Source organism: Filobasidium floriforme (genome assembly GCF_021052385.1).
Source record: "Filobasidium floriforme strain CBS 6241 chromosome Unknown HD553scaffold_3, whole genome shotgun sequence".
Taxonomy (NCBI): Eukaryota; Fungi; Basidiomycota; class Tremellomycetes; order Filobasidiales; family Filobasidiaceae; genus Filobasidium; species Filobasidium floriforme.
In genome coordinates this window covers 451,582-477,683 of record NW_025763624.1, presented here as the reverse complement: position 1 = coordinate 477,683, position 26,102 = coordinate 451,582, and the positions used below count along the sequence as shown (strand labels likewise).

Here is a 26,102-nt window from a genome sequence, read left to right as displayed (position 1 = left end):
CTGTGTGTTGTGACTTCCTTATCATGCAACCTTTCGTCTTTGGCAGAGATGGACACTCCTTGACAGAGATAGTGGTGCAGTAAATTTTACCTAAATGCCCAACTCGCTAGCCATGATCGGTCCTCCCGCTCCCCACAGCGCCTGGACGCTCGACCATGTCCCTGAACCGATCCTAGATTGCATCATCCTTCACGTCCTGTTCGACGCCGCCGAATCAGAGCTTGCAGGGGGAGCGGCACACCCGGAAGGAGTCGGGGCAATGGCTTCGGTCGACCCTGTCTGTCGCCGGAAAATCTTCCGTAGGACGAAATGCATGTCTGATATCAGACTGCCTTCGCCTGAGGAGCTGGACGAGGCTCTGAAGGTTGTTCGCAAGGAGACCTACCCCTTTATCGAGTGAGTGCGTGAGCATGGTGTTACCTACCTAGCGTTTCACTCTGTGAGATCTGCAAACAGGCTGGTTGTTTTCGGAAGGACGGACGGGGTTCCGGACAAAGTGCCTTGGGATCCATCGAGTCAAAGGAGGTTTCTCGCACAATGCACAGACGCTATCATGGTTGTGGATCATACCGGGGAGGTAGCTTATATGGATCAAGCAATTCCCGAGTCTTCCCGAGACGTCGCTCTGACTCTGCGAAAAGGCAGAATACCGCCGGGAGCTATACGCATCCCTAGCGTGTAAGGGTTCAATATCGCGGCAGACCCTATATGCCGTATCGAAACCTGCCATCCGGAGGAAGTCGAGGCCTTCAGTCTGAACGTAGCGTCTTTACTGCGTCACGTTACGGAATTGGAGCTCCTCCATTTGAGACCTCCTACAGAAGACTTCTTCGCTTCCGAGGTGAAGAGTAGAAACCTCTTACCGCCGGGGTTGAAAAGTGTTGGAACCCTTTTTCTCGAGGTCGTCGTTCGGTCCTTTGAGGACATACGGAGAGCAACTCTTTGGGTGAGTATTCTGCCAGTTCAATGAGTCTCCCGAGAAATACCAGCTTATCGATTCTCCTCCCTCCTCTGTCAGTGGGATTACTGGGCTTGGCTTATCGACTGCCCAACGGCAATCCGTAGGCTAGAACTCATCATGGTATGGGACGTAGAATACTGGCAGAGTGAACTTAGCAGGAATGGCGCACCCACCGAGACGAGTGCTCTGCTGGGTCCCATGTGTCTGCCCAACGTACGTCTGAGGTCCAACGGTCAGCGATGGCAGGCGACCCTCGATGCCAAGAGCAAAGGCCAGCCCACGGATGTCCATATGCAGGTCTTCTTGACAAAGTTGTTCCGCGCACGCCATGATCTTGAAATGGTCGTCCTCCGCTACGCCTATGCCTTTGATACCAGCGGGATGGCGAACGGGGCCCGGAACTCTAATGGGGAAACCGATAGGGACAAGGCGCACGTATATCGTCAGTTGGGGGCGACGAGGAACAGGAAGAAGAGGGGCGTCGACCTTAACGACGATATCAACTTTGAGCAAGTGGCCCAATTCGTCGGGGCGCATGTGAGGGCAGACCGACACGTCCCGGCCGGTTGAGCGCGACGGAACTTGTGCTGGACAACGGCAGAGTCGGCAAGTCTCGTTTCACGAGGATCGCAGCAAAACAGTTGAATGCTGACACCTCGGCTGCGGCGTTTGGTGTATACCTTTAGGAATCGGAAGCTCGGATCTCAAGCCGGGCAGATGTCGACGATCTGGGTACCCGCTTAAGAATACAGTCGTTTATTACTGGATCTTACGAGACAACCGCGATCTAGTACAACTCCAGCGGCCTCAATCACTCACGCTCGCCACTACTAGACCAGACGAAGGGGCGACCAAGGATAGCAAATATCCGCGAGTCATAGGCCCCTCGCAGTGGGCATGACGATCAGTCTATATCGTGTCCACAGCGAAATCGCACGGCAAACGAATTTGCCCCTTGGTATACAGACTGGCCTTCCTCTTCTCATGACCCAATATGAACTCCGACCGCACCATTATTTCATAGACATACGATTGATTGATTGAGTTGCGTTCGGGCTTTGCCGATCTCTTGCCGGCGTGAGAAAGCGCTTTGACTGTTCGCGTTTCATCTTTTGTTGTCGACGCGCGGCAGCAAAAAAGGCGAACAAAAGACCGGGATTTTGATGGTCAAATGGTGTCGACGCGGAGGAGAGGGTCATCAAATAACACCGTACAGATATGCAGATTGATGCAGAGAGTACATTATCTCTTCCCTTCAACTGACTCAGACTTATCGCCAGTCATAATCGATAGATACCATCAGCATCCCAATGTCCACATCATTCGGGCCAAGCAGACCGCCCAGCACTTGGCAATTAGATCATATTCCCGGACCGATCTTAGATCGTATCGTCGATCATCTCATCCAGGACCAAGGCCCGCCCACTAGAAAATTGTCGCCGGACTTGCGAAATCTGGCTGTCGTCGACGATGCTTGTCGCAGGAGCGTATTTGCCAAGAAAAAGTGCCTTGACTTGGTTCAAGTATGATCCCGTGACGAGATTATGAACGCCTTCAAGATGGCAAACAAGGTTACGTCCCCGCTGATCAAGTAAGCCGGAACTCGTTTTCCATTCTGATTCTCCGTGACAACGCTGAATGTAACGTATAGGCGCCTCGTCATCGCGGTGGAGCAGCGGATCGATAACTTCCAAGATTTCGGCATCTTCATACAATCACTTATGAGACATATCGAACATCTAGATTGGTTCGAGACCAAGCTGCCGAACTTACCTGGCCCTCGGTTCTCACAAGAGAGTCGTCTACCCTCTGGATCAAATCTTCCCGGCTTTTTCCCCGGCCACCTCAAAGGATTGGACACGTTGGTCATGGATATACCATTCTGTACCCCTGAGAAAGGCAGTGCAAGGGAAGCGCATTGGGTGAGCGGGCGTCTTCAACCGAGAACAACCTGCCATTGTCTGTACTGATTGCCGTATTACTTACTGTAGTGGGGCTACTTCTCTTGGCTCTTCTTCACTCCTACCAAGATCAAAAGCATCGTCGTCACAATGACGTTCGATGCGGATATAATTCCGCAAGAACGTCCGACCCAAAGAGATGTCGCAATCGCTATGGGATTGGGTCATATCTCGGGATATGAGTCACTGTTCGCCGGCAGCTGGGTCTGCCGGGATAATAGAGTGGACACTATGACTCTGGACATGAAGGATTTCTTGGCAGCTTTATTATACGCCCGCCCAGCCTTTGAGCAGATCACCATCATCTACAAAGTCTTCCTGAGGATGAGGGGCATGCACGATATACTAGGAAACGACGTGGCCAAGCCATTCCGCACGGTGCACGCGAGCCGAGTGATAGGCACCTCAGGCTTACAGGATACAATAGGCTGCACCGACAAGATCGATCTGGAAAGAGAGGGATTAGTCAATAGCGCAATTCAGGACATGAGCGATCTCTCGTTGATATTTCCGATATTGGCTTCTTTCAATCGCCGACCTCAGCGGACGGATCCAAGTAGTGCAGAGTGATGCGGAGAGTAGGCGACGGTCAGGTCTCAGAGACACCATTTCGAGGTATGCACTCCACCATCAGAATTTCGATATTTCCGACGACGCTCACACGAAATTTCCCGTGCAATCAATCTCAATTCAGTCAAGAGCGCTAGGCAATAGTTGCGTTGATGTTATTCCAAGGCGGTAAAAACATAGCTATACGATATCCTATTCAGGTACAATCTTTGGAACTGAAAACGAATGATACGGCGAAGCACGAGGTGAAAGTAGATTTATGGGTTTGAACGGCCCGTAATCAATCGATACTGTAGGTGGAACGGCGAACAAGCGCGATCATGATCTGTTCGGCGAAGCTCCGAAAGCGATGATCAACCGCTAGCTAAGGAGTATCATGCGGTGCCCATCCTCAGGGTAGGTCACCTCAACTCCAGCACCGGTTCTGCCCATCGCACGCAGCCTGAAGATCCGCCTCCACATCTCCAATCCGGGCTCGTGAGCGGGCGGAGGTTCGAACCACTCGGTATACATCGCGATCACCTCGGCACAAGTAGCTTTGACGACCTTGAAGTCGAGCCGATCTACGAATGTGACCTCGGGATCAGACGGTGGAGCATCGGTGGAACGTCGAACCGCGCTGATGCGGCGGTAACGGACCGGTCGCCCTTGATCCATCGGGGTACATTTCGATAGCTGAAATACGATTTGCTGCAGCTCTTTCTTCTTGTGAAACAAAGAGGTGCAGAAATCTTTCATCGGTTGATCGAGGGTATTCTTCTTCAAAGAAGCGATACTCGATTCTCCGGTGACAGGGTCTTTGAATACGCTTCCGTGGTATGCGGCGATCCCCATGCGCCGGGCGATGAGCTGCACAGTCGGCGGCGCGTCGAGGTGCATATAAGGTACCCAGGTCATTTCGACAAGTAATCGACTAAAGCGGGCTGGAGTATGGAATAGCCAACCGAGATATCCCCACTAGAATCAAGCTGGGATAATCAGCCAACAGATCTTTATCTCTCCACCCGGCTCACCACTCACCCAATGCGATTCTCGCAAGCCGCCCGGTTCGATGTAGCAGAACGGGCTCTTCAAGGTCAAGATGCCGAGACAGGGTAACCCTTGGGGGACCGGGTCCTGCAGCTGGAGCTCTTGGTCTAGGCGAGGACCGTGTGAGCAGATGCAAGTCGCAAGCCCTGGCAATACTAAGACGAGTCGTTGCAAGGCCTTTACGTTTTTGCACAGAGCACGGAGCTTCCGAGGGTACAACGCAGATTCCGCGTTGCTGAGTTCCTCCTGTTGGCTTTCCTCGTTGAGCTTGACCGACAACTCGACAAGACGAAGCGTCTGCAAAGCCGGCGGCATCGTCTTGCCCGGCGCCAACACGAGTTCGATGCCTTGGAGTGACTTTGGAAGCGCGTGCTTCGTCCGGCCTAGCTCGCCACTCTCATCGAAGATGGACTCCAGATTAGACAGGCTCTTCAAGAACGGTCGAAGTTGAGCCGACCATTTCTTCTCATCGAAGGAGTCGTTATCAGCAGTGTGGGGTTCCGCTAGCATGAGACAGCTGCGGCTTATATCAGCTGATCGTCTATCGAATGCTCTAGACGTGTGTAACCGTGCGGTTCGCTCACCGGATATAAGTCCTCCCTTCTTGCGTAAATTGGCTTTGGACCTTCGTCAAATGCCGCGGAGACTTGATGACTACTGTATGAATGATCTTCCTCTCCATAATATTCCTGCGAAACGCCTTGTTCACCAGCGACATATTTTTCAGCTCAGGAGAAAGCGGCCTGAATACCTCAAGGTTCGGATCGACCTTGAAGATCTCCGGCTTGTCGACCAAGTCGACCGCAGCGTCGGCAAGTATATTCACGATCACGTCGAGTATACAAGCGGGGACGTGTTGAAGCGGCCATCTACTAGGCGGAAGCGGCGGTCCAAGAGTCGGTCGGTTCTTTTTGTGATGAGTGTACCCGATCGATGTCATAATTGTGCGAATATCTGAACGCAGACTGTATTCGATTCTTCGATGGGTCGTACCCCTGCAAATGTAAACGGGGTCTGCCAGCATATATGCGTATACCTTTGGCTTCCGATACCATACTGCATCACTCCCACTCCTTCGGCGATGGATACGGAAACCTTGATTCGAGGGTCCTTTGATTGTTCCTGACGACCGACAATCACAAAGGCATCCCTTCGATTCTATTGTCTCGGTTACGCGTCGAGCTTGCGATCGTGCAACCGAACACAAGGAAGACGTCGGCCTCGCGCTGGTTTCTGATTCCTAGATCAGAGAATTCGTCTCGTTCTACTATCAAAAAATCGTGGGCTACAGTACAACAGGTGCATCACTCAACTTTAAAGTCTTCGGATAATATCAACCATTGCAAGCGGAAACGGGCGGCTGAGCATATCTGCGCGTGAAGCGCTCGCCAAGCTCGAAATGGTCGCGCCTGTTTCACAGAGTGAATTATCGAGAGCGGAAGACCAGGAGAATTGGCGCAGTGAACCGAGATAAGGAGGGACAGTGATTGAAGTGCTGCCTGGAGGATCGCATGGTCGGTAAGCCCCACCAACGCGGAATACTGTATGTCTTCGAGTGAGCGATATTCAACGCACGTGGTTCTACCGCCCTAAGGCTACCTCCAACCTCGATCGGCCGACTAAGAGGGGGCCGCTGGCATCGATGCCATGTAGTTTGCGATTACTTGCCTGGTATATTCGACATTCGCCGGAGAATCCCGAGCCGCCATATACTGCCTCATGTATTCGGCCCCGTCAAAGACACCGTCTGCACTGAGGACGTCCGTTCCAACCCATACGTCCCGCGACGTGTCCCCGTGAATGTCGGGAGTCGATCTTGTATAGAGCTCTCCTACCAGCTTATCGACAAGCTCGAAGCCGATCACATCTTCGAACAGGATGGCTCCATGAGGATACCTTGTCCCGACTAGATGTCGGAACACCTCAGGTCCGACCTGCATGCCTGGCCAGGTCGGTGGGATGGCCAGACATTTGAGCTGGACCTTTTCCAGCTCGGGTCGTCCGTCAAAGATGAAACCGAAAAAGTCTCGCAGACATTGGCTCATCGTCTCTCGACCTGGGACGTAGGATTTGCCATCATCGTCTCTCTGGCGAACTTTCACAAGACCCATGGAATCGAAGATGCCTCGCGGCGTCATGGCATGCCCCGCTACGAACGTCTCGTCCCACGTCATATGGACGTCCAACTGCGTGAACTTGGGTTTGGTATCGAGCACCCATCGAAGGTAGGCATACTATCGAGGGGTCGAGACTCGTCAGAGGGATCAAGCAATCACACCAGCAAGGCTACGGTTCTCACCCAAGCTGCCTCCCTCGGGCTCCTATCTTCCACAGTGCAGAAAGGTACATCCAGTTCCAATACCCCGGCTGTACGCAAGGCTGCGGGCAAGGGATCGTTCGTCCATAAGTGTGGCGGTACATCTTCCACAGGAAGTGGTGGAGCAGCCGGCAGTCCGGGAAGCTGTAGTTCGAGCTTGTCGAGCTTCTTGGTGTTCCGCAGGAGCGCTCCTAACTTCTCGCGGTACCAAGCCGCTTCGAGCGAGCCGCTACCTTCTAGATGCGCAGAGTGATCCAGCGACAAGCGAAGTTTCTTCAAGCCCATGGCCTCGATCGGAGCGGGCATCCGAGTTCCAGACAAGAGTCTCATGCTCAGATCGTGCAGAGAGGCTGGGCAAGGGTGGCTGGAGTAGGTCATCTCGCCTGTCTGATCGACGATACGCTCGAGCTTGACGCAGGATTCGATAAACGCTTTCCGGTGACTCCGCCACAACATGTTTGCCAGGTCCGGCAGCGGAGACTGGCATTGAGATTGGTCGGAAGGTTGTACAAAAACGATCTGTCTGTGAGTTCGAGCCAAATCCAAGTACGGATCAGTTTGGAACCGTCGAGATCGCCAATTGATTATCTGACCTGATCGACCCAAGAGTTTGCGGGCGTAGCGATTCTTTAGTTTCGAAGATATGCCATGCCGATCCAAGTGCAACGGTGTGGGCAATATGCGTTGCCATCACCATCTGACGGATGTGGGCGTTAACCATGGAGAGGTTCTTCAGGTCGCTGGTCAAGGGGACGACTGGAGCGCTACCTAGGCAGGTCGTCCTGAAGACACTCGAGGCACCTCCAGGCTGAAAATTTCTCGCAGAGTCGGCCAGGTACTCGATGATGATATCCAGAACCGGTTCGGGTATGTGGTCGAGCGGCCAGGTGCTGGGCGGACGAACAGGCCCTGCCTTGGCCAATTTGCGTTTTCGATCGTTTTTACGGGTCATTTGCTAGTGATTTATATCGAGGCTTGTATCAGGTCTTGTGTCACGACCTGATAACGTTCGACCCTGCATTGATCGATGTATCTGCAGTCCTATCAGAGCTAGAACCTTTGGGGATATCAACCCCATTCGCGTCTTAGGGCATATATACAGTAATAGATCCCGCGTTTTAGCATATCTGGCCTCAAACGGGCCTTTATCGGGCCTGTTTGGACCCAGATTGAAGGGGGTACTGATTTCGCAAAGTGTCAGCCAGCCTGACAATTCCCTTTTCACCGTTTTTCTCCGACCAGAGAGAGAACAGATCGCGTGAGAAGGTCGGGTGCCGTTGCCACCCACTTTGAGGCGATGTTCGAGGGGACTGGCTTCGCGACCGTGCTAGCCACTGGACGTCAACTGGATCTTTGGTCATTATAACATGCGTGAGGACTCGGCTTCACATAACCTCTTCGGATGGGATCGTATCGAGGGCTGGCGGCTTGGGCCCAGTCGGCGAGTTGAGTAGCAGCTCCTGGAGTACTGTTTGAACTGCATCATCCTAATATTGCATGCATATAGACCTATGTAAGAGGACATTCGGCGTGGTATGAAATGGTCGTGAAATAGGACCGTACGACTAAGACAGGTTGAAATCTGTCACGGCTTGTTCATATTCGTAAGGGTTGCGTATTCGTAAAGTGCCGGCAGAGCGAGGTTTAGCTAGGGATTTCGAGTGATGATTCGTGCGATATGAAAGTGTGTGTAGGGTTAGGGCTAAATCAATAATCGGGTGATCAGTACCCGTCTCTATGGATGAGAACAAAGTGACTCACGAGAGACATCGTTATCCTGTCTCTTCCCACTCATCATCTTCGGAAGGCTGGGTGTTCACAGGAGGCTGCACAAGCGGAGCAATTCCAGGCACGAAATTTGCCATCATCTGGTTCATGGCTGCAGCAGCGTGAGCGGCAAGCTCGGGAGGGAACGCATCCGCCATGTTGAGAGGACCATCTGGACCGTGTATCGTGATAGGTGGTAGGGCCACGGCTTGTTTCGATCTCTTTTGAGTATCCCGGATGATCCTGTCGACGGTGTCGAATATAATGCGGTCATCGAACGCAGTGACAACGGAGTTGTTCACCGAGGCTTGGCGCTTCTTGACTCCGATCATGTCGCGGAACAGTACGGGTGGAGCTCGCTCATCGAGAGGCAGAAGTGCCCAGCATCTGAAGTGAACGACCTCGAGCGCCTGATGACTCTCCAGTAGGTGTTGAAAGTAATCCTGAAGGTCCGAGACCGCACTCTCTTCGGAGCCTTTGAGCCTGGTCCCGCCATCCGTCTCCTCTACCCCGCTGAGACCCATCGAGTCTAAGATAGAGCGTGTACTGGGAGGACCGTAAGGAAAAGGATTGGGGGGACCGTAAGCAAAAGGAGATGGCAACCAGGTCATGGTTATGGCGAGTCGATTGAAATTGGACGGTGTTTTGCAGAGCCAGGCGAGGTAGCCGAACTGCACAGATGATAAAAAATCAGCACGTCGTTATGACTGAGCTAAATCCTGGTAGAATAAGGAAACTACTCACCCATGCAGTGGCTCGTAGAGACTCGTGGTCGATGGTGCAGAACGGGATCTCTAGCTCCAGCGACCCCAAAGTCTCCAGCGATGCGGGTATCGGATCCGGCAACTGCAGCTCTGTGAAGTTCTCATGAATCCTGAGAGGTAGTCCCGGCAATTGCATCTCGAGACGATCAAGTTTCTTGACGTGCCGTAAGATCTTGGCCAGCCTTCTCGGAAACCCCGCCGCTAGATGCGGAACGGCGTACTCCGTCAATCCCAACGGGTCTAGACCGATATGGAGGTCTCGAAGGCCCGGAGCGTGAATGGTTTGTACGTTCGTTTTGTCCGAACGTAGCAGGAGACGGAGGTGAGTGAGGGAAGCGGGGAAGACGTGTTTATTGCAAGCGATCTCTCCAGAATCGTCCCGGACGCGTTCGAGGTTCGGGCAGAGCTTGATGAACGCGTTGCGATGAGCGCTCCAAGCTTTGAAGTCGATGTTGGGTAGGTTAGAAGGACCGAACATGATCTGTCTATCGAACCGATAGGCAGTCTCAATGAGTTCAGAATACCTTTCCCGTCGGCCTGCAAGCCTACCTGATACACGCGTAAGTCTCTTTGCGAATCTTCCGCCGTTGCTTGAGGATGTGAGAAGTCGACTTGAGATGAACAGTATGTGCGATTTTTCTGGCCATGATGTTGTATCGGAAACCTGAGCTGACCATGGACAAGTTTTTGAGGCCGGGAGAAAGGGGGACCACAGGTTTGACCCCGAAACACGCGATCCCGTAGATACATGGACCACCATCGCAATGATGATTGAGCTCGGCGTCGTCGGCTAGGTAATCGACGATGATGTCGAGGATCGTCCCCGGAACATCCTCGAGCGGCCAGGAGCTGGGAGGTGGAACCGGTCCGATCATGACGATGGAGTTGTGGGAGCGGTCATCTATGACAGGGTCTAGGTCTGCCCTCGCGGCGATATGAGGATATAATGCCAATCCTGAAGTTGTGAATATCGTTACTTGATCGATGGCTTGATGAACCAACTGACGGGTTCGTGAGCAAGTCTCGCGGGACGGATATCAGGTATCGATGTCATCGACATGTGACAGTCAAAGGGATTCGTTGTCCCCCCCGCCCTTTCGAGATTTTGCTGTTTCTCGCTCGGATCCGAGGTTTGCCCCTTCAGGAAATTCTTGCAAAGTACCATGTTTCGTTTTTTGTCTGTTTTTGTTTTGATCCGATGGGGCGAGATTGATCAAAGGGAGGAGCCTTTGACGGTTGCGACTGATCGCATCAATCCATGCGTGGTCGTTATTGTTCTTTGTTTCAGATTTTGATCCCGCTCACTCCTCGCATGGCACGTTGTTCAACAAGATTCACGGAAACCGAAGCGAGAAGTTGACGACAGCGGCTGTAGTTATCGCCCTGGATCGCCACCGTTCTGCTTACTGATCGCTGACCATGGGTATACGAGTACAAGCCTGGTCTATGTGTCCGTCCAACCAGTCGCAAGCTAAAAAAAAGTTAGATCGCTCGGGCGTCGTTGCCAACAACATACTGAAAACGGTCTGAAGAGCATCCGCGAGCGAAAGGTGCTGTCCGCAGCCGCCATCCACAAACTCATCAAATTGATGTTGTTGCCTTCAAGCGGACTACAGATCTACAGAGCTACAGCGCACAGCGACTATCTCTGATCAGAGGCCGAATGATGAGGTGCCGTGATATCGTCATGATCGTCCCGCCGAACCGAGGAGGCTTGAGACACACCCGATCCTCTATTGACTGGCGTTTCAGCCTTTTGTTGTTGTTGTCGCGTGATTGACAACAACGAGCTTTTTGGGTCGAGCGACGATCGGTCCACAGCGAGAAGAGAAGCCTAATGAACAGGAAAATTAGGTCTCTGTTCGAGTCATTATCAGCACAACTACTTATACTTCTTATACTCCTTTCACACGGCACAAGCTACAAGTCCCCACCGACATTCCCAAACTAGCAGACTCCCGCGACACGTCCACGACGAACTTGTTTGCATCACACGTACCGATGTTTGGTCCTTCACCGCCTTCGAGCAAGTGGTCTACGGATCATGTCCCTACAAGCGTCCTCGACCTGATCGTGGATCATCTCGCTGTCTGGGCAATTGAAGAGCACGAATGCGATCGCCCCACCTGTCACTTGTCGGCGAGTTACCCTGGCAAGAGCAACTTCACTCCCATGTCGCCGGACTTGCGCAACATGTCCCTTGTCAATCATGCTTTTCGCGGGAACGTCTTGAGCAGGAAGATATTCTCTAGCCTCATGTTGGAGTCACCCGAAGATATGGCCAATATAAGGGCAATGGTCAGAGCCCAGACTTTGTCCTTCGTTAAGTGAGTGGTCTCGTACGATCTATCCCGCCTTATGTGAACTGAGACGTATCGAGACCAGACATATCATCTTGACCCGGATCCACGAGTGCGAGGTCGATCACACTGCTTGGGCTTCCGAGCGCAGTAAAATCTTTGCCTTGTGCCCAAACGTGCAATCCATCCTCGATGAATCCGGTCAAGTCGCCTACTACCACGACTACCCTTTGCACGTCACCGAGCTCGATCTCGTGCTCCAGTACGGCGAAAAGATGCCGGTTCCAATTCACCTTCCTGGGCTGCGGAAGTTGGTAATTGCGAGCTCCCTGGCCGGACGTCTCGAAGCCGATGGAAATATCGAGATGGATCGATACACCAAAAAGGCCCTGATCATGTTACGCGACATCGAGCGTATCGACAACCTTCACTTGAACTTGCCGGGTACGGCTTCTCCAGGCGGTTGGGGTGCTCGTCGATTGCCTCCCGAGTTGAGGACTTCGGACCCTTTGCCCAAGACATTGAAGGAAGTGAAGACTTTGAAAATCACGATGCCGTATTGTACGGTGGATGGACATACTCTGAGAGAGGCTCATTGGGTGAGTCAATTTCGGCGCGTCTGCAACACGGTGAATTAAGCTGACTGACTATCTTGATCACCGAATTACGCTTCCACAGTGGGCGTACTTGCGCTGGATCTTTGACACCTCTCCCCGTATCAATCATTTCATCATCACCATGGACTGGCATCTCAACTGCCACCTCATTGACGATCATAACCCGCGAGACTTTCAGGATCATACCCCGCGAGACTTTCTGGATTCGATGAGCTTGCAACTCGTCAAAGCGGACAACCAGACGGGCAGGGTTTTTACGGACGGTAATCCGACTACCCGAGATATGAGAGACTTTCTCGAGATGGTTCTAGAGTTCTGCCCGGGGGCGCACATGGTCCTGCTGGACTACAAGGCCAATTCGCCATCTCTTGGTGGCGGATTCTCGGTCTCGCACAGCTTTCGAACGGTCAGGGCGGTCAAGATGGCGACCCCGGGGTCTGAGCGGATGAGCATCTACCACACAGACCTGATCGACATCGATTCGGTTCAAATGGTCATCGATGACTGCATGGAGTTTGCTCGACTTGGTGGAGGGCATCTAGCCACGTCGGTATATATGCAAAAGATGTTGCCAGAAGGTCTGAAGGCAACCGAATCACGAGCGAAGGCGATGATCGCTCAGCTCGAGGAGGTCCACCTGGAAGACACGGCGTAGCTACTTCGGTTCGAGCGGTGACCGCTGTCGCGCTATCCAGGTTCACAAAGCTTTTCAGTGTCATCTTTCGTTTGACTTCCTACATTACGACCAACCTCTTCGTCCGTCTTTACTTAGGCTTCGAGCCGCTCTAAATTACGATACTACCGATACTTCTTGTACGGTTCTTGCTATAGAACACCTCTTCTCGTTACAACTGCAGAGTTCACAAACGAAACCCTATGCGCTTATACGCGATATCCATGTGTCCACGCCCACACATCGTAATTTGTGGAGCATGAATTCTCGATATGGCAAACAATATTTACCAACACAGAGTGCAGAACCAGCGACAGTATTCAGAAAAGCAGTTTTAACTCCTTCAAATGCGAACTATGGCAGGATCAATACCTTCCAGATTAGGGCGGAGCGGCAGATATATAAATCTATACAGACATTTTTGTATATGACAATCGTATCAACGTTATCGCCTAGAAGCGGGGCGGTCTCTACATAAGATGCGTACGGTCGGGCTTTACAGAGGTTGGGAGATTGAGGGAAGGCTCGTGGAGTGCAAAGCTGGCACATGTATTACCAAAATTTATTTGGCTTCGCAAAAGGGAGTTTCCGATCGAAAGGGCGGAAATGAAAATAGTATGTCCGTATGTCTCTTCGTCTCCTTGCGCGTATAAAGGGGTGGTTGGAGCGGTGTTGACGTATGGTAGTTTGAGGGCTTCGTCATCTTTCGGGGCTCTTCGCCGGCAGATCGAGACGGTAGAAGCGCTACACGGTCGCTGCAAGTGGAAGAGATCGCTTAGTCAGTAAAATTTTGATGAGCGAACCATGAATGTATTATTAAATCCTCTTACGATCTTAGACTTGACTACCTTCGATGTCAATGCCGGCTAGAGCCGATCTGATCTCGAACATGGCATTGATAAGATGCGCTCCGCCCATGCCATTGTAGAAACCCGCGTCGGATCCCACGCATCCAGTGATTTCTCGAAGAGATCGATCGAGCAGGTCATAGAAGATAGCATCGTTACAGACAGCGGTGATCTGACCTATCTTCGCATTGTCCGTTCGAGTCGCCGTGATCGTCCGGAAACGGAGAGGATGTTGACCCCACGTAAAGTTGCACGCATAATTCAGAGTAATCTTCCTGAGTCCCTGTCGAGCTTTAAAGAGCCTGTCAAAGAACTGTCTAACAGATGTACTGATAGCCTCGCCTCTCGCGTAAAGTTTGCGCTGGGTAAGATCGTCTGCCTGAAATGTCGTCATCCCGATCTGATCCAAGATCTCTCTAACGGTGAGGTTCTTGTTGTACATGCCGTTCCAACGCTGCCAGAGCATGGTAATTTCGATGTGCTTTATCTCTGGCGCAGTGTGCAGCAACCACGAGTAGTAGTCCCACTGTCATACCGTTACAGTTATCAGCCTTGCGCCCTGACATGAAACGATGTTAGGTGACTTACCCAACCATCTTCCCCTCCATTGCTCGGATTCTGGCAGCGAACCTCATAGTTTGTGGTCAAGAGGAAGTGGTCGATCTTCAGAAGAGTGCAACCCAAGTAATCGGGCATACGCAATTCGGGAGGGAGCTCGCCCGGGGGATTATAGCGAGCAGCGCCCACGCCGGGCGAATGCAAATGGAGGCTTCCCACCCCCTTGATGCTTTGACAGAGCGCCTGCACCGAAGTTTGAAACTCGAGTGCATTCTCCATGGAGAAATTCGCACGTCTACTCCGGTCCGGTACCCATATGCAGAGACCCTGCAGCTCAGAGAGCATGATCGGAGGAGGCAACCTCTTCTTCGCAGTACCGAGCGTGAGTGCCAAATGGGATGTTGTTGGCGGGAATGAATATCCTGTATATGCGAGACGCTCCGTATGGTCGATCACGTCGCGAACTGCCGGGCATTTCTTCAAGAATTCTAGTTGTGCAGCCCACTCGGCATTGGTGAGGAATTGCTCCATGGAGATGCTGCCTGAGATAAGTCGTCTGCAAAGGGAGGTCAGTAACGTTCAAGTCTATACGGTCACACTAACAGACTTACCGGATGTAAGTGAAAGATTCCTCTCGGATACTGGCCAGACCGGTTTCGACCCGATCAAAAGAATTGAGTATCACCAATTCCATGACTTTTCGACGAAAGACATTCTCGCGAAAAGCCCGGTTGACCAACGACATATTCTTCAGGTCGAGCGAGAAAGGGATGAGGCCATATCCGATTCTCTCCTGCTCGAATGAAGTTTTAGATGGGTCGTAGAAATCGGATTCGATCGCATCCTGAGCCACATAATCCACGATCTTGTCGAGAATATGACCAGGGACGTAATCGAGGGGCCAACTGCTCGGCGGGCTTGACTTGATGGATAGCTCTGCGATGTCGGCCATCGTATGAAATTGTCGAAATCAAGAGGCCGGCTTTACCGATCTTTTAAGCGTAAAGCGTGTTACAGAAGCAAAGTGACGAGTGAAGTATGTGTATGGGATATATATGGAGCGATCGGGGCGAAAGCATACAGAAATCAGAAGAGGTCACATCGACACGCTGGCTTCTTGCTTCTCGAAGATCGATGATCGACGAACGGATGACGACACGCGTTTGTTGCGAACAAAAGCGAAATCTTGAAACGCGAAGGAACTCTCTGTTTCTCACGCGCCGAGGGTCATGACGTCAAGGATCATACCGTTAAACCCTTCGTTCATCATTCCTGCACCTGAGTCTTTATCAGTGGCAAGGTGAGTTTCCACGTATTGTACGAGAATGATGGAAGTTTAGTCGTTGAGAAATCCGTCTGCGGAGGAAAGTATATATCATTACAAATGTCATCTGGTCCGAGGGCGACCTAGTGTATTACGTATATTAGCTTGCACGCCAAGTATAAAGATGATCAGAGATCGTTTGTGAGGCTTGACGTGAGTGCCAAAGTATACTGCGCGAAGGTGGAGGATTTTGTCATATCTCGTAATGTAAGCGTTATTGGTGGCGTGACTCAGAAGTCGATCTGTACAGCCGGTACACAGCATTGCGCATTCGTTCCCAGAAGTCCTGGGATATCGGAGTATGGTTTTGATGGAGTTCGGTATCAGCTTCGACTATGGCGTAAATGAGGAAGGCGGTTCTGAAGGTTCCTGACCTAGCTCTGACTTAAAAGTATTCTCCCATATTCAAACGGTTCAATGCCCCCATCATTCCCCCCAGGCTGGAATTCGAGTAGAGATCCAGGTTGACAAGCTCATTGATCTCTTGAACATTCTGGTCGACGACATCGTAGTCGATATAATCGTCAAATGTTATCAAGTTTTGCCATGATAAAGGACCATCCGATTTGATCGCCGTGGTGCACCGGAAAGATAGCGGAGGGAGACCTCTCGAAGGGATGACAACATCGCAGCCGAGAGTTATCATCTTCAGATCCGGACGAGCTTGCAGCAAGAGTGACAAGAATGCCTTCAAGTCTGCGCTGATTGTCTCTCCCTCGACTCGCGGGCGAGTTTGATATACGTCATCCTCCTCGTCCCAGTCGAGAGTCTTCAAACCCATCGAGTTTAAAATCTCATATGGCCCAGCGTACCGATTCAAGAGAAAGTCCCGGCTCCACACCATAGTAAGAGTAATCTCGTTGATTTTCGGCGCGGTCGTGATGAGCCAGGAGTAATAGCCCCACTAGATGAGTGCAGAGCATACAAGGACGAGAGAAAGTCAACTCGTGTCCAGATTGTTCTGATTCAGAACTCACCCAATGAGCTTCCCTAGGATCACCTTTGTCCACCGTACAGAATTGGTTACTGGTCGTCATAGAAAAAGCTCTGATGTATTCCAGCGTCTCCGGAAACGGATCTCGCATCTGGAGCTGCGAAGGTAGTCGGTCCCGCTCCGAGGTGATCGGAGCACTCAAGCCCGGAGGGTGAAGGTCGAGCCTGTCAAGATTCTTAACGGTTTGACAGAGACGTTTGACTTTGGACGTGAAGTAGCTCGCCTCTTTGCTGTGTTGTTTCTCGTACTTGGTGAGGTGCGAGGCTGATATAATGAGACCCTTAAGTCCCGGTGCCGCGATAGGTCGAGGTAGATCCTTGCCGGGAGCCAGGATCAATCCCAAGCGGGACATCGGTTCGTGGAAGGAGTACTTGAGATAGGCAAGACCTTGGGTCTGGTCGGTGATGCCTTGGAGCGCGGAACATCGCTCGAGGAACTCCTCCCGTGCTGTACACCACTCCTTGTTATCGGGTTCCGCTATTGGACCCCTCATGTATATGTACCTGTAACGAGACAGTCAGAACCACATAAATCTCCTCAGTGAAATGTGGCACAACTCACCGTATATACCCAAAACTTTCTTCTCGGATCTTAGACAGAGCCAATAGAACCTGTTCAGTCGTGTGAAGGACCACAACATCCATAATTTTCCTTCGCAGAACGTTCTCGCGAAACCCATGGTTCACCAAGGACATCATCCTCAAGTCGCGCGTGAAGGGGATGAGAAGGGGTATCGAGGTTTGAGAGTGGTATCCGCACGCGGGTTTATCGCATGAATGCGTTCTGGTAGCTTCGGCGGCTAGGTGGTCCATGATGTTATCCAGAATGAGGTCGGGAACGTGGTCGAGTCGCCAACGGCTGGGAGGTAAGCTGGGGCCGAGACACGGCTCCGCCAGCGTGTCCAACATAGCGACGTGAAGACCTGACGATGCTAACGTGTTTACCAGACGGACCAAGATATGGTCTTGCGGTCCGTGAGTGGTAACGTGGTAATGAATCAATGAAGTTGTATGAAGAAGCCTCGATTACCGCGATTACCCTTTAGGTCACAAGTCAGGTCGCGATCGACAACGATGATAGGCGACACGCGTCGGGAACAAAGGGGAAATCTTGAAACGCAAACAACAATTCTCACGCCGAGGTCATGACGTCATCCCTCCTTCCTTTCCACCTAAGACCATCCGGGGGGAGATTCCTGGATCGATACCAGTGGCAAGGTGATCTCACTGACGAGAGTACACTCTACCATCAACCCCTACACCCTACATCGATTCATCAAACGATCTGGATTTCCCCCGTTCGGCATCTATTCTCGACCAAAGCCACCAAAACTTGCGAGCTAGTTGCGCTAGTCGTTTCAAGTCCGTCGATGACATTTCGCGAGGAGTCGCCGATGATACACCGAACGCAATTTCGACCTCTGGGTCCTCGAAAATGAGGTTATATATACGCACATCTCTTCCGAGACGTTCGGTATCCGCGGCGAGAGATTCTCAAGTGGACGATCCGGGTCATCAATACCGAATGCAAGCATGACCCGCACTCTACACTCGATATCATTGCTATGGCCGTTGCTGCTCGCCATTAACGGATCTCTTGCAATGCCTACCACCAGCTCTAAAACCAACTTTTCTACTTCTCAAAAGAGCCATCACCACGGCAACGCAGACGACCGCTCCCAAGCACCTCTCGATTGGCCGAATATTGACTATCTGTAAGCGGGGCCGTCAACATATGAGATAACTAGGTAGCTCATTTGCTTGTACTGTACATCACCAGCTTTTCCTTCGGAGACTCGTACACGACGACCGGGTACAACGTGACTCTAGGGATCAATTCAGTCGATCCCGGTTTCGTGAGTTTGGATGGAGTATAATGAAAAGGACTCTGTAAGGGTGAAAATTCTCCATCGCTGACACGTGACTTTGTCGCGCCGCAGACTTCGGCCAATGGTCCCAACTGGATTCAAAATCTTCGAACAACGTATTCGGTCAATCCGAATCTCAAAGGTTACAACCTAGCCTACGGCGGTGCGACGGTAGACGCCAAATTTGTCACCCCATATCTTCCGACTGTGCTCTCGCTCAAGGGTGAGATCAATGTGGCAGTGCTTTCCGATTTGCATAGGAACGCAGGATTGACGTGTTTCCGAGCGATATAGACCAGGTTGACCTATTCAAACAGTACTTTGCGCAACCTCCTGCCGAGGCCCCTTGGACGCCCGACAACACGTTGTTTGCGATCTGGATCGGGATCAACGAGTGAGATCGATTGTGAATTGGAACGAGGGCAAGGACTGACGTCGTTCCGTTCCTATGCTTGCCAGTGTTGGCAACTCGTACGCCTGGACCAATGTTTCGCTTGCCGATTTCTACAAGACTGAGCATGAGTGAGCGTCAGAGACTTGCTTGCGGGTACGACAGTGACTTAATGGGCCATGTATAGGGAAATCGTCGATCTCTTCACCGACTTGGCACCCTGTTTCAACACCTCTCGACCGAACTTTCTCGTCCTGACTGTGCCTCCAATTTCGAGAGCACCGTTATTTGAGGGTCAGGGAAGCGAGGTCTCGAAGCAGGTCGCCGATGCTGCCAAATTGTTCAATGATGGGTTGAAGGAGACTGTGATGCCCTCCTTACTCAGTCTCGGAGGTTATGCTAGACTCTTCGATACGGCCCCGGTGTTCAACGTGAGTCGCGTGAATCTATCGATCCGATCGGCACCGTGACAGGACTTCCTTGTTGTTCTCTCACAGAATCTCCTCGATAACGCCGACGTCTTTGGCTTCATCAACGTGACCGGGTACAACGACGACTATGCGAACGGGACTCCGTCCCCCAACTCGCAGATCGGCAACAATCCACCGGTGTCGAGCTACTTTTGGCTCAATAGTTTGCATCCTACGTGGCCAGGTGAGAGTGGTTGTTCAGAGCTAAAAAAGGTAGAGTGAATCCAAAGCTGACGAGTTACGTCCTGGTAGTTCACAACGTGCTGGCACATTCGATCGCGACGTTTCTTGTCGGCGCTTGAAGTTCACTGTGGTTGTGTATCGAGGGGAAGATCTGAATTATCGGATTGCGATTGAAGCCGAAATTGAGAGTATGGAAGGATATGAGATATCTCTTGAAGGCAGCGCGCTCGACCGCGACCTCGGTCCGGCCTTTTTGAGACCCACAAGCTTTGATTTTAGCCGCTTGAATCCGGACTGGGTCACTCATAATGATCGGCAACATGCTTATAGCAGGGCATCGCGTCACGAATCCTTTGCAAGACGTGCGATAGTCAATCCGTGACCAAGGCGATTTTCAGAGCATTGAGCATGTGTAGGCGAACCAATTCATACTGGAGAGACAGTTGCTCTTTTGACACCAAGATTTACCACTGAGAGCGTATTCTAGTTCCTGCTCAGCACGTCGCGTGTGAGCTTCAGGTTTACTTGCTACAAGACGGGTCGACAATGGCGTCGAGAACCGGGCCTGGGATGTGGGTCATCGCCAGAGATCGCAGAGAGCAGCGTAATTCACACAAACGCTTGTTGTCTCGGATCTTGATGCGGCCAGAAGGCAAAATCTAAAAGATCGGAAGGATCGACGATGGTTCGCGATTGGTGGAAGGATCGTTGCCACAATGCTTCCAAAGGAGTCTTTGCCGGGATGCTTCCGCCCGCAGAAAGAATAAGCGCGTTTCAGGCTGATCACACGCACATCAGTTTTGTTGTTGTGATGGGTCCGGTGAACTGATCGCATCAATATCATCTAGCTTCTACCTGTAGCCTCTAGCTTCTGGCTGCTCATCGTACCTGCTTCTCGCTTCTCGTAAAATTTGATGAGCTTCCTTCGATATACCAGCGATACCAGCGAAATGACTGGAACGTTCCGTCTCGCGTCTCTACATCCCGGATCGAGTCGGACAACGGCCATATAGCCATATACCATCGAAACCGCATCATAGATTACATAGATATAGGGTAGCCGCTGCTACTAAAAGGCTACGATTTTCATATACGGACCATTAGTTACAGACCGTCTTCTCGAACTAGTATCGCTTTCCGGTCACCAGCAAAGGATGGTATCCAAGAAATCGAAAGGACCTGCCAAAGTAGCGGTCGTAGGACCTACCCTCCCTCCGAGCAGTTGGCGACTCGACCACGTTCCTCCAGCGATCCTCGACAGCATCATCGACTATTTCGGCTGGGAAGCCATCAAGATCGCTCCTCATTTGTACCTCTACAAACCGGGAGACTCGCTCAACAATCATCGTCCCCTGACAGGCGATTTGAGAAACATGTCCATGGTCAACTGGACCTTTCGACATAACGTGATGGGGAAGCAGATTTTGCATACGATATCCCTACACGATGTGGAGAACATGAGAAAGGCAGACGAGTCTTTAACTCAGCAGTCGAGGTGTCATTTCCGGTGAGTTGAGGGCTAAACCACTTGAGAAGCCTCGTCTAAATATAACTTGTTGTATTTTGTATCAAATGCTAGACGCTTGATCCTCATCCCTCCCTCGCTAAAACCCAACGAATCGATTCCGCGGAAACCCTGGATCACAGCTCGCCGAAAGATCCTCAAATCCTTGACGAACCTCGAGGAACTCTACGACCACACCGGAGAGATCGTCCGTCACGCGCACGTCTTGCCTCCTCTCCTTCGAAAAGTCGACATCACCGTCCAACTGGGCGATCACGAACCCGCTCCGCTTCAAGTCACTCGACTAAACGAGCTTCGTATCGATACGTCTACCAAAGGATGTAAGGAACATCCCCATAACAAGGAATCTCAGGTCTTTCACAAAAAGGTCCGAGCGATCTGTAAAGACATCAAGGAGGTGGACAATCTTTCTCTGAGGATCCCAGGTTTACCGACCTGCGTATGCTCCCATGGGCCGAGATTTTCGGAGGACAAGGTTATCAAGGATCCTTTACCGGAGCATTTATCGCCTTTGGAAAAGTTGGAGGTGGTCGTTCCGTTTGCCTGTATCAAACCGAAAGGACCTAGGGAATCTCATTGGGTGAGTCGACCGATGCTTGTGACGCTGCTGGAGTTGAACGAGACTAGCAAGCTGATCCTCTTGACCATTGCGACCATTACATATTCAGTGGGGCTACCTCGGATGGATCTTGAACACTCCGGTCAAGTTCCAGCGTCTTACCATCGCCATGACCTGGGTCCCGTTCACGATCACCAGCAGCAACCCTACCTGCACCTCCATCCGCGAGAACATGGGACTCGCCTACCGCGTCAGAGATCCCTTAAACCCGGAACCTATCCCTTACAACGGCATGACCGACACGCTCGATAAGCCTCTCAAGGACTTTATCCAATCTCTCTTCGATAAGAAGCCTGAGCTACAGACGTTCGAGCTCTTGATGTCGAAAAAGACTCAGTCGGACGAAGACGGACCAGTACAGTTTAGAAGCGTGGGAGCTTTCAGGACCAAGAACAAGCACAAGGGCAAGTCCGCGCTCCATTTCAGCGACCAAGTTCATGGCCTCGTCGTTCAAGACGCCTGTGAAGAAGTCTTCAGGATCTTTTCGGACGGCTTCGTCCCGCCTCCACCTCATGAGACCAGGACTAGGCAGGAGGTCACGGAGATGTTCCCCTTCTTTGACCCCGCACTCATCGCCGAGGTGGAAGAGATGAGAGCCCGGGTCGAGGGCTCGGTGGCGGAACGCAGCGCTAGGGCCGCTACTCGAGGCGGAGGGAGGTCTGAGGTCTCATTGGATTTCGGTATGTCCCAGTGTGATTTGCGCTGGCTGCTGAAACGGAAAATCTAAATTGTGCTGTGTCTCACGACCGGTTCTGCCATAGCCCCCGAATCACTGGCTGATGCTGTCCGTAGGCAGAACCAGCGAGAAGCGACGGATCGCACTGGTCAGTCTCACAGCTCAGCCTACCATATGACAATACTGACTTTTCGATTCCCGACTGTTACCACTTCCGCAGATCCAACAGACTTGTCTGCTTTGGATTGATAAGCCGTCGCGGAACCCATTTCTCAACATAGAAGTCGAGGAGAGTTCTTCACCTCGATTCGATTGCGTTCTCATTGAAGACCCTCTCGACTTACGACCATCCCCGCACTACGATCCCTCTTCTCACACGCGTCTTACTGTCCCCTCATCAACCCCAAATCAATGCCCCGACACTTACGACATACCCACCATAAACGTACCAGGAAAAAGCGAAGATAGGACTCTGCATAGTCAGGCGTCGATGAATCCTTACGATGAATATGCTATCGATGATAATCGAGTAAATGGCTGCCCATGCTATCCATCGGCGAATTCCCGCTTGAGCTTGGCCTGGCGCGACTCAGCTTCCCGTTTCAGATTGATCACGCCGGATCACGCGCGGGATTTGTTGTGATGAGCTTTTCGGACTGATCGCATCGATCATACCGGCTGATCACTGATCATCACTACTGAATTACTGATCTACTGAGCTACTGATGAGCTCTTGATGGCCATGATCATGAATCACATCGCACAACATGCAACATGACGTATCGCTCGCAACACGCGTGAGAACACAAAACAGATGATTAGCATGACCAGACCTTCCGCATCGCGTGTTCGCGTCAAGTTGCAAATTGCTCCCCAACCGACCGACTTTTGGTGGGCTGCAGTAACCAGAGACAAAAGGTTTAAGAAACGCTATTCACTGTAAGTTAATTGATAATTGATAGCAAGAGTACGCTCGTTGCAAGCTGCTCACTGCTCAGCTGTTATTCTCGCTCGAAGACCGAGACAAATACGATACAGGATGCCGCTAGAACACGATTTGTGCAGCAGCGAATCGTGCCCTTCCGATAGTGGCCTTTCTGTGCAGCCGGACGGCGATACTCAATCAAAGGATACTCTACCCATATCGGTTGGAGAGCTCTACGGACCCGAACTCCCGCCTAGTACCTGGCCACTCGATCATGTGCCGACGCCTATCTTGAACGGTATCACCGATCACATGGGGAACGAATCCATAGCGTGGGCAGTCAGGCTCAAGCTGGACGTTCACAGGAAAGGCAACGACCTCAACGATTTGCGAATCTTTAGCACGGATCTGAAGAATATGTCCCTTGTTGATTGGACATTCCGCAACAATGTCCTGGGTCGGCAGGTCGTCAACACCTTGAGTCTCAGGGGTCCCGATCATATAGGCAATCGTGACCGACGGTTCAGTCCCAATTTCAAACGTTACTTCCGGTAAGTAGTTTCCCCTGCTATATCAACTTATCACAGATATTCACCTTGGTGATCGTCTATATATGTAGCAGCATAGCCTTCCTTCAGCCCGAAGAGGAAGGCATCGACAATGAAGCCTGGGCCAAGGCTCGGAACGATCTTTTGGAGTCGTTGACTAGCGCTGAGGCGGTAGACGACCTTACCGGGGAACTCGTTCGGTTTACTCATGTCCTGCCCCCTTCGGTCCGAACTCTACGCATCGTCCTGCAACCGGGAGTCTATACGGCTCTACCCCTCAACATCTCTAGTCTCGAAAAGTTGAACATCGAGCCCGATAAAAAGACTTTGAGAGAAACCTGGTCGAACAAGGAGGCCTCCGAGTTCGTGATGAAGATTCAGGGGGTCTGTAAAAGCCTAAAAAAGGTCGAGATTCTCCATATCTCCCTTCCGGGACTGTCAACTTGCCCATGCTCGCATAGCCGACGCTTTGCGGACGACAAGGTATACTCGTACAAGGATGTTTTACCCCTTCACCTAGGGTTGAGCAGGCTCAAGCTCGAAGTACCGTTCTGTTCCATCAAGCCTGGAGGCTCGCGCGAGTCTCACTGGGTGAGTTGCATTCTTACGAAAGGGGTCCCGGAGATCTGCTGTAGCTTACAGTAATACTATGCCCTTCGGATCAGTGGGGATACCTCGGATGGCTGTTCACGTCGGAGGTCATCGTGACAGACCTCGAGATCTGCATGACCTGGCTTCCCTCAACCATCATGCCCGGATTCATCGATCTGGAATATATCCGGCAAAACATGGGATTGGTTTATGAGGTCAAATACCCCAACGATAAGCTGCTCAAGCCCAAGGTTCCCGGAGGTACGGTGGACGGACCAATGCGGGAATTTTGCGCATCGCTTATGCGAGGAAAGCCGCTGCTTCGATCCGTCACGTTCGTACTCAAGGCCCGTTCTCCGTTGATGTATTCCCCAGACCAATTTCGAGAAGTCAAAGTAACGAGGTTGGGAAAGGAGTCGATCGAAGGTCCTTCTTTACACTTTGACGACCAAATCGACACCGAGAAAGTGGTAGAAGTCTACCGTGATATCACAGACATCCTCAAATTCGACTACCACCCGCCATTCCCGCACCGTGCGACAGAATGCGAGTTGTTAGAACTCAAGATATTGCTTTATCAATGGCATGTGCTATCAGTCAATACAAAGGTACTGACCTGTTAGAACTCAAGATATTGCTTGAGATCTAACAGTCAAGTGGTGTATATTGATGATTTAGTTGTCTGAGATTTTCATCACCGGGGTGAGGTCCCAGCTTAGGTGATGCTGACTAAGCATCACCCCAGTCCCCAGTAATCCTGGGGAAATAATCCCAGTAATCCTGGAGAAATAATCCCGGTAATCCTTGATTACACACACGCGCGCACCTACTTTCTACACTTCCCCTCGGACTTCTCTATTCAGAGGTGGACGACATTGGCGTAGGTGCCCTGTTGATCTTCAGATTCATATCAGCGCAAAGTACTTGGAGCTGCTTTCCAGTGATTGGCTTGGTGAGGAGATCCGCAATCATCTGTTTAGTGTTGAGGTATTCGACCTCGATCTTCTTGTCCTCGATCAGTCCCCTAAGAGCGTGGTGCAAAACATCGATATGTTTTGTCCGAGCATGGTTGGTGGGATTCTTAGCCAATGCGATAGCTGGCTGGTTGTCCTCAAAGATGGTGACCGGTTTACCATCATGAAATCCTAGTTCCTGATCCATGATCGAGAGCCAGACCGCTTCTTTCCCTGCTGAGCCGAGAGCGATGTACTCGGCCTCCGTGCTAGACCAGGCTACTGTGGTCTGTTTCTTGCTCTGCCATGATACCGGTCCATTGGCCAATGTGAACACATATGCCCCAACAGATTTCCGATCTCCCTTGTCTCCGGCATACTCGGCATCCGAGTACCCAGCAATTTTCTGATTGCCGTCTCGGTGATAGACAAGACTGGCATCGATGGTGCCCTGAAGGTACTTCATTACCCGCTCACACGCTTTCCAGTGTGTCTCCTGGTAGGTCGAACAGAATGATGCAAGGTGTGAGATTGCAAAGGAGAGATCCGGTCGTGTCCCCCGAGCTAGATAATTCGCCTTTCCGATGAACTCCCGGAAAGGAAACCTGGTATCAGGTGGTGGTCGATCTTCAGGTGGGAATGCGCTGATGACCTCTTCCACTGGAGTCTTG

At 51.5% G+C, this 26,102-nt stretch overlaps 11 protein-coding genes across 11 annotated transcripts; 6 read left to right on the top strand and 5 right to left on the bottom strand.

The window, feature by feature from the left end:
- Positions 1–94: 94 nt before the first annotated feature.
- Positions 95–1,531, top strand: HD553DRAFT_339337 (uncharacterized protein; the record flags this gene model as incomplete). Its single annotated transcript, XM_046182433.1, has 2 exons — positions 95–396; positions 1,066–1,531. 2 exons carry the CDS (start codon positions 95–97, stop codon positions 1,529–1,531), a joined length of 768 nt encoding a protein of 255 aa, XP_046039170.1.
- Positions 1,532–2,333: 802 nt separating this feature from the next.
- HD553DRAFT_155834 (uncharacterized protein) lies at positions 2,334–3,682 on the top strand. The gene is made up of 4 exons (XM_046176784.1): positions 2,334–2,552; positions 2,613–2,883; positions 2,953–3,537; positions 3,617–3,682. The coding sequence occupies exons 1-3, from the start codon at positions 2,506–2,508 to the stop codon at positions 3,490–3,492; spliced, it is 858 nt and encodes a 285-aa protein (XP_046039169.1). The 5' UTR covers positions 2,334–2,505; the 3' UTR covers positions 3,493–3,537; positions 3,617–3,682.
- Positions 3,683–3,852: 170 nt separating this feature from the next.
- Positions 3,853–5,461, bottom strand: HD553DRAFT_339335 (uncharacterized protein; the record flags this gene model as incomplete). The annotated part of the gene is made up of 3 exons (XM_046182432.1): positions 3,853–4,449; positions 4,513–5,038; positions 5,106–5,461. The coding sequence occupies 3 exons, from the start codon at positions 5,459–5,461 to the stop codon at positions 3,853–3,855; spliced, it is 1,479 nt and encodes a 492-aa protein (XP_046039168.1).
- Positions 5,462–5,804: 343 nt separating this feature from the next.
- Positions 5,805–7,921, bottom strand: HD553DRAFT_155846 (uncharacterized protein). The gene is made up of 4 exons (XM_046176785.1): positions 7,432–7,921; positions 6,821–7,361; positions 6,097–6,755; positions 5,805–6,020 (listed from the first exon to the last, which is right to left on the bottom strand). Exons 1-3 carry the CDS (start codon positions 7,788–7,790, stop codon positions 6,141–6,143), a joined length of 1,515 nt encoding a protein of 504 aa, XP_046039167.1. The 5' UTR covers positions 7,791–7,921; the 3' UTR covers positions 5,805–6,020; positions 6,097–6,140.
- Positions 7,922–8,172: 251 nt separating this feature from the next.
- HD553DRAFT_305201 (uncharacterized protein) lies at positions 8,173–9,634 on the bottom strand. The gene is made up of 2 exons (XM_046179123.1): positions 9,350–9,634; positions 8,173–9,276 (listed from the first exon to the last, which is right to left on the bottom strand). Exons 1-2 carry the CDS (start codon positions 9,503–9,505, stop codon positions 8,611–8,613), a joined length of 822 nt encoding a protein of 273 aa, XP_046039166.1. The 5' UTR covers positions 9,506–9,634; the 3' UTR covers positions 8,173–8,610.
- A 1,736-nt stretch (positions 9,635–11,370) lies between these two features.
- On the top strand, positions 11,371–12,941 carry HD553DRAFT_321987 (uncharacterized protein; the record flags this gene model as incomplete). The annotated part of the gene is made up of 3 exons (XM_046181264.1): positions 11,371–11,696; positions 11,755–12,268; positions 12,348–12,941. The coding sequence occupies 3 exons, from the start codon at positions 11,371–11,373 to the stop codon at positions 12,939–12,941; spliced, it is 1,434 nt and encodes a 477-aa protein (XP_046039165.1).
- Positions 12,942–13,793: 852 nt separating this feature from the next.
- On the bottom strand, positions 13,794–15,409 carry HD553DRAFT_365134 (uncharacterized protein; the record flags this gene model as incomplete). The annotated part of the gene is made up of 3 exons (XM_046184066.1): positions 14,977–15,409; positions 14,396–14,921; positions 13,794–14,333 (listed from the first exon to the last, which is right to left on the bottom strand). The coding sequence occupies exons 1-3, from the start codon at positions 15,315–15,317 to the stop codon at positions 13,794–13,796; spliced, it is 1,407 nt and encodes a 468-aa protein (XP_046039164.1). The 5' UTR covers positions 15,318–15,409.
- A 350-nt stretch (positions 15,410–15,759) lies between these two features.
- HD553DRAFT_305200 (uncharacterized protein) lies at positions 15,760–16,794 on the bottom strand. Its single transcript, XM_046179122.1, has 3 exons — positions 16,667–16,794; positions 16,064–16,593; positions 15,760–15,975 (listed from the first exon to the last, which is right to left on the bottom strand). Exons 1-2 carry the CDS (start codon positions 16,772–16,774, stop codon positions 16,075–16,077), a joined length of 627 nt encoding a protein of 208 aa, XP_046039163.1. The 5' UTR covers positions 16,775–16,794; the 3' UTR covers positions 15,760–15,975; positions 16,064–16,074.
- A 1,490-nt stretch (positions 16,795–18,284) lies between these two features.
- Positions 18,285–19,713, top strand: HD553DRAFT_339329 (uncharacterized protein; the record flags this gene model as incomplete). The annotated part of the gene is made up of 8 exons (XM_046182431.1): positions 18,285–18,397; positions 18,463–18,538; positions 18,623–18,773; positions 18,845–18,944; positions 19,010–19,072; positions 19,129–19,372; positions 19,439–19,595; positions 19,664–19,713. The coding sequence occupies 8 exons, from the start codon at positions 18,285–18,287 to the stop codon at positions 19,711–19,713; spliced, it is 954 nt and encodes a 317-aa protein (XP_046039162.1).
- Positions 19,714–20,748: 1,035 nt separating this feature from the next.
- Positions 20,749–22,663, top strand: HD553DRAFT_339328 (uncharacterized protein; the record flags this gene model as incomplete). The annotated part of the gene is made up of 5 exons (XM_046182430.1): positions 20,749–21,101; positions 21,174–21,699; positions 21,788–22,418; positions 22,500–22,562; positions 22,635–22,663. The coding sequence occupies 5 exons, from the start codon at positions 20,749–20,751 to the stop codon at positions 22,661–22,663; spliced, it is 1,602 nt and encodes a 533-aa protein (XP_046039161.1).
- A 790-nt stretch (positions 22,664–23,453) lies between these two features.
- On the top strand, positions 23,454–25,101 carry HD553DRAFT_347913 (uncharacterized protein; the record flags this gene model as incomplete). Its single annotated transcript, XM_046183337.1, has 4 exons — positions 23,454–23,890; positions 23,959–24,249; positions 24,349–24,478; positions 24,553–25,101. The coding sequence occupies 4 exons, from the start codon at positions 23,454–23,456 to the stop codon at positions 25,099–25,101; spliced, it is 1,407 nt and encodes a 468-aa protein (XP_046039160.1).
- Between the last annotated feature and the right edge of the window lie 1,001 nt (positions 25,102–26,102).

Coding starts and splice junctions, on each gene's coding strand:
- HD553DRAFT_155834 (XM_046176784.1), top strand. CDS start 2,506: ATGAACGCCTTCAAGATGGCAAACAAGGTTACGTCCCCGCTGATCAA. Junction 2,553..2,612: donor GTTACGTCCCCGCTGATCAA/GTAAGCCGGAAC, acceptor TGTAACGTATAG/GCGCCTCGTCATCGCGGTGG. Junction 2,884..2,952: donor GTGCAAGGGAAGCGCATTGG/GTGAGCGGGCGT, acceptor TACTTACTGTAG/TGGGGCTACTTCTCTTGGCT.
- HD553DRAFT_155846 (XM_046176785.1), bottom strand. CDS start 7,790: ATGACCCGTAAAAACGATCGAAAACGCAAATTGGCCAAGGCAGGGCCT. Junction 7,362..7,431: donor CAAACTCTTGGGTCGATCAG/GTCAGATAATCA, acceptor TCGAACTCACAG/ACAGATCGTTTTTGTACAAC. Junction 6,756..6,820: donor GCCCGAGGGAGGCAGCTTGG/GTGAGAACCGTA, acceptor ACCCCTCGATAG/TATGCCTACCTTCGATGGGT.
- HD553DRAFT_305200 (XM_046179122.1), bottom strand. CDS start 16,774: ATGCGAGATCCGTTTCCGGAGACGCTGGAATACATCAGAGCTTTTTCT. Junction 16,594..16,666: donor ATCCTAGGGAAGCTCATTGG/GTGAGTTCTGAA, acceptor GCACTCATCTAG/TGGGGCTATTACTCCTGGCT.
- HD553DRAFT_305201 (XM_046179123.1), bottom strand. CDS start 9,505: ATGCAATTGCCGGGACTACCTCTCAGGATTCATGAGAACTTCACAGAG. Junction 9,277..9,349: donor CTCTACGAGCCACTGCATGG/GTGAGTAGTTTC, acceptor TCATCTGTGCAG/TTCGGCTACCTCGCCTGGCT.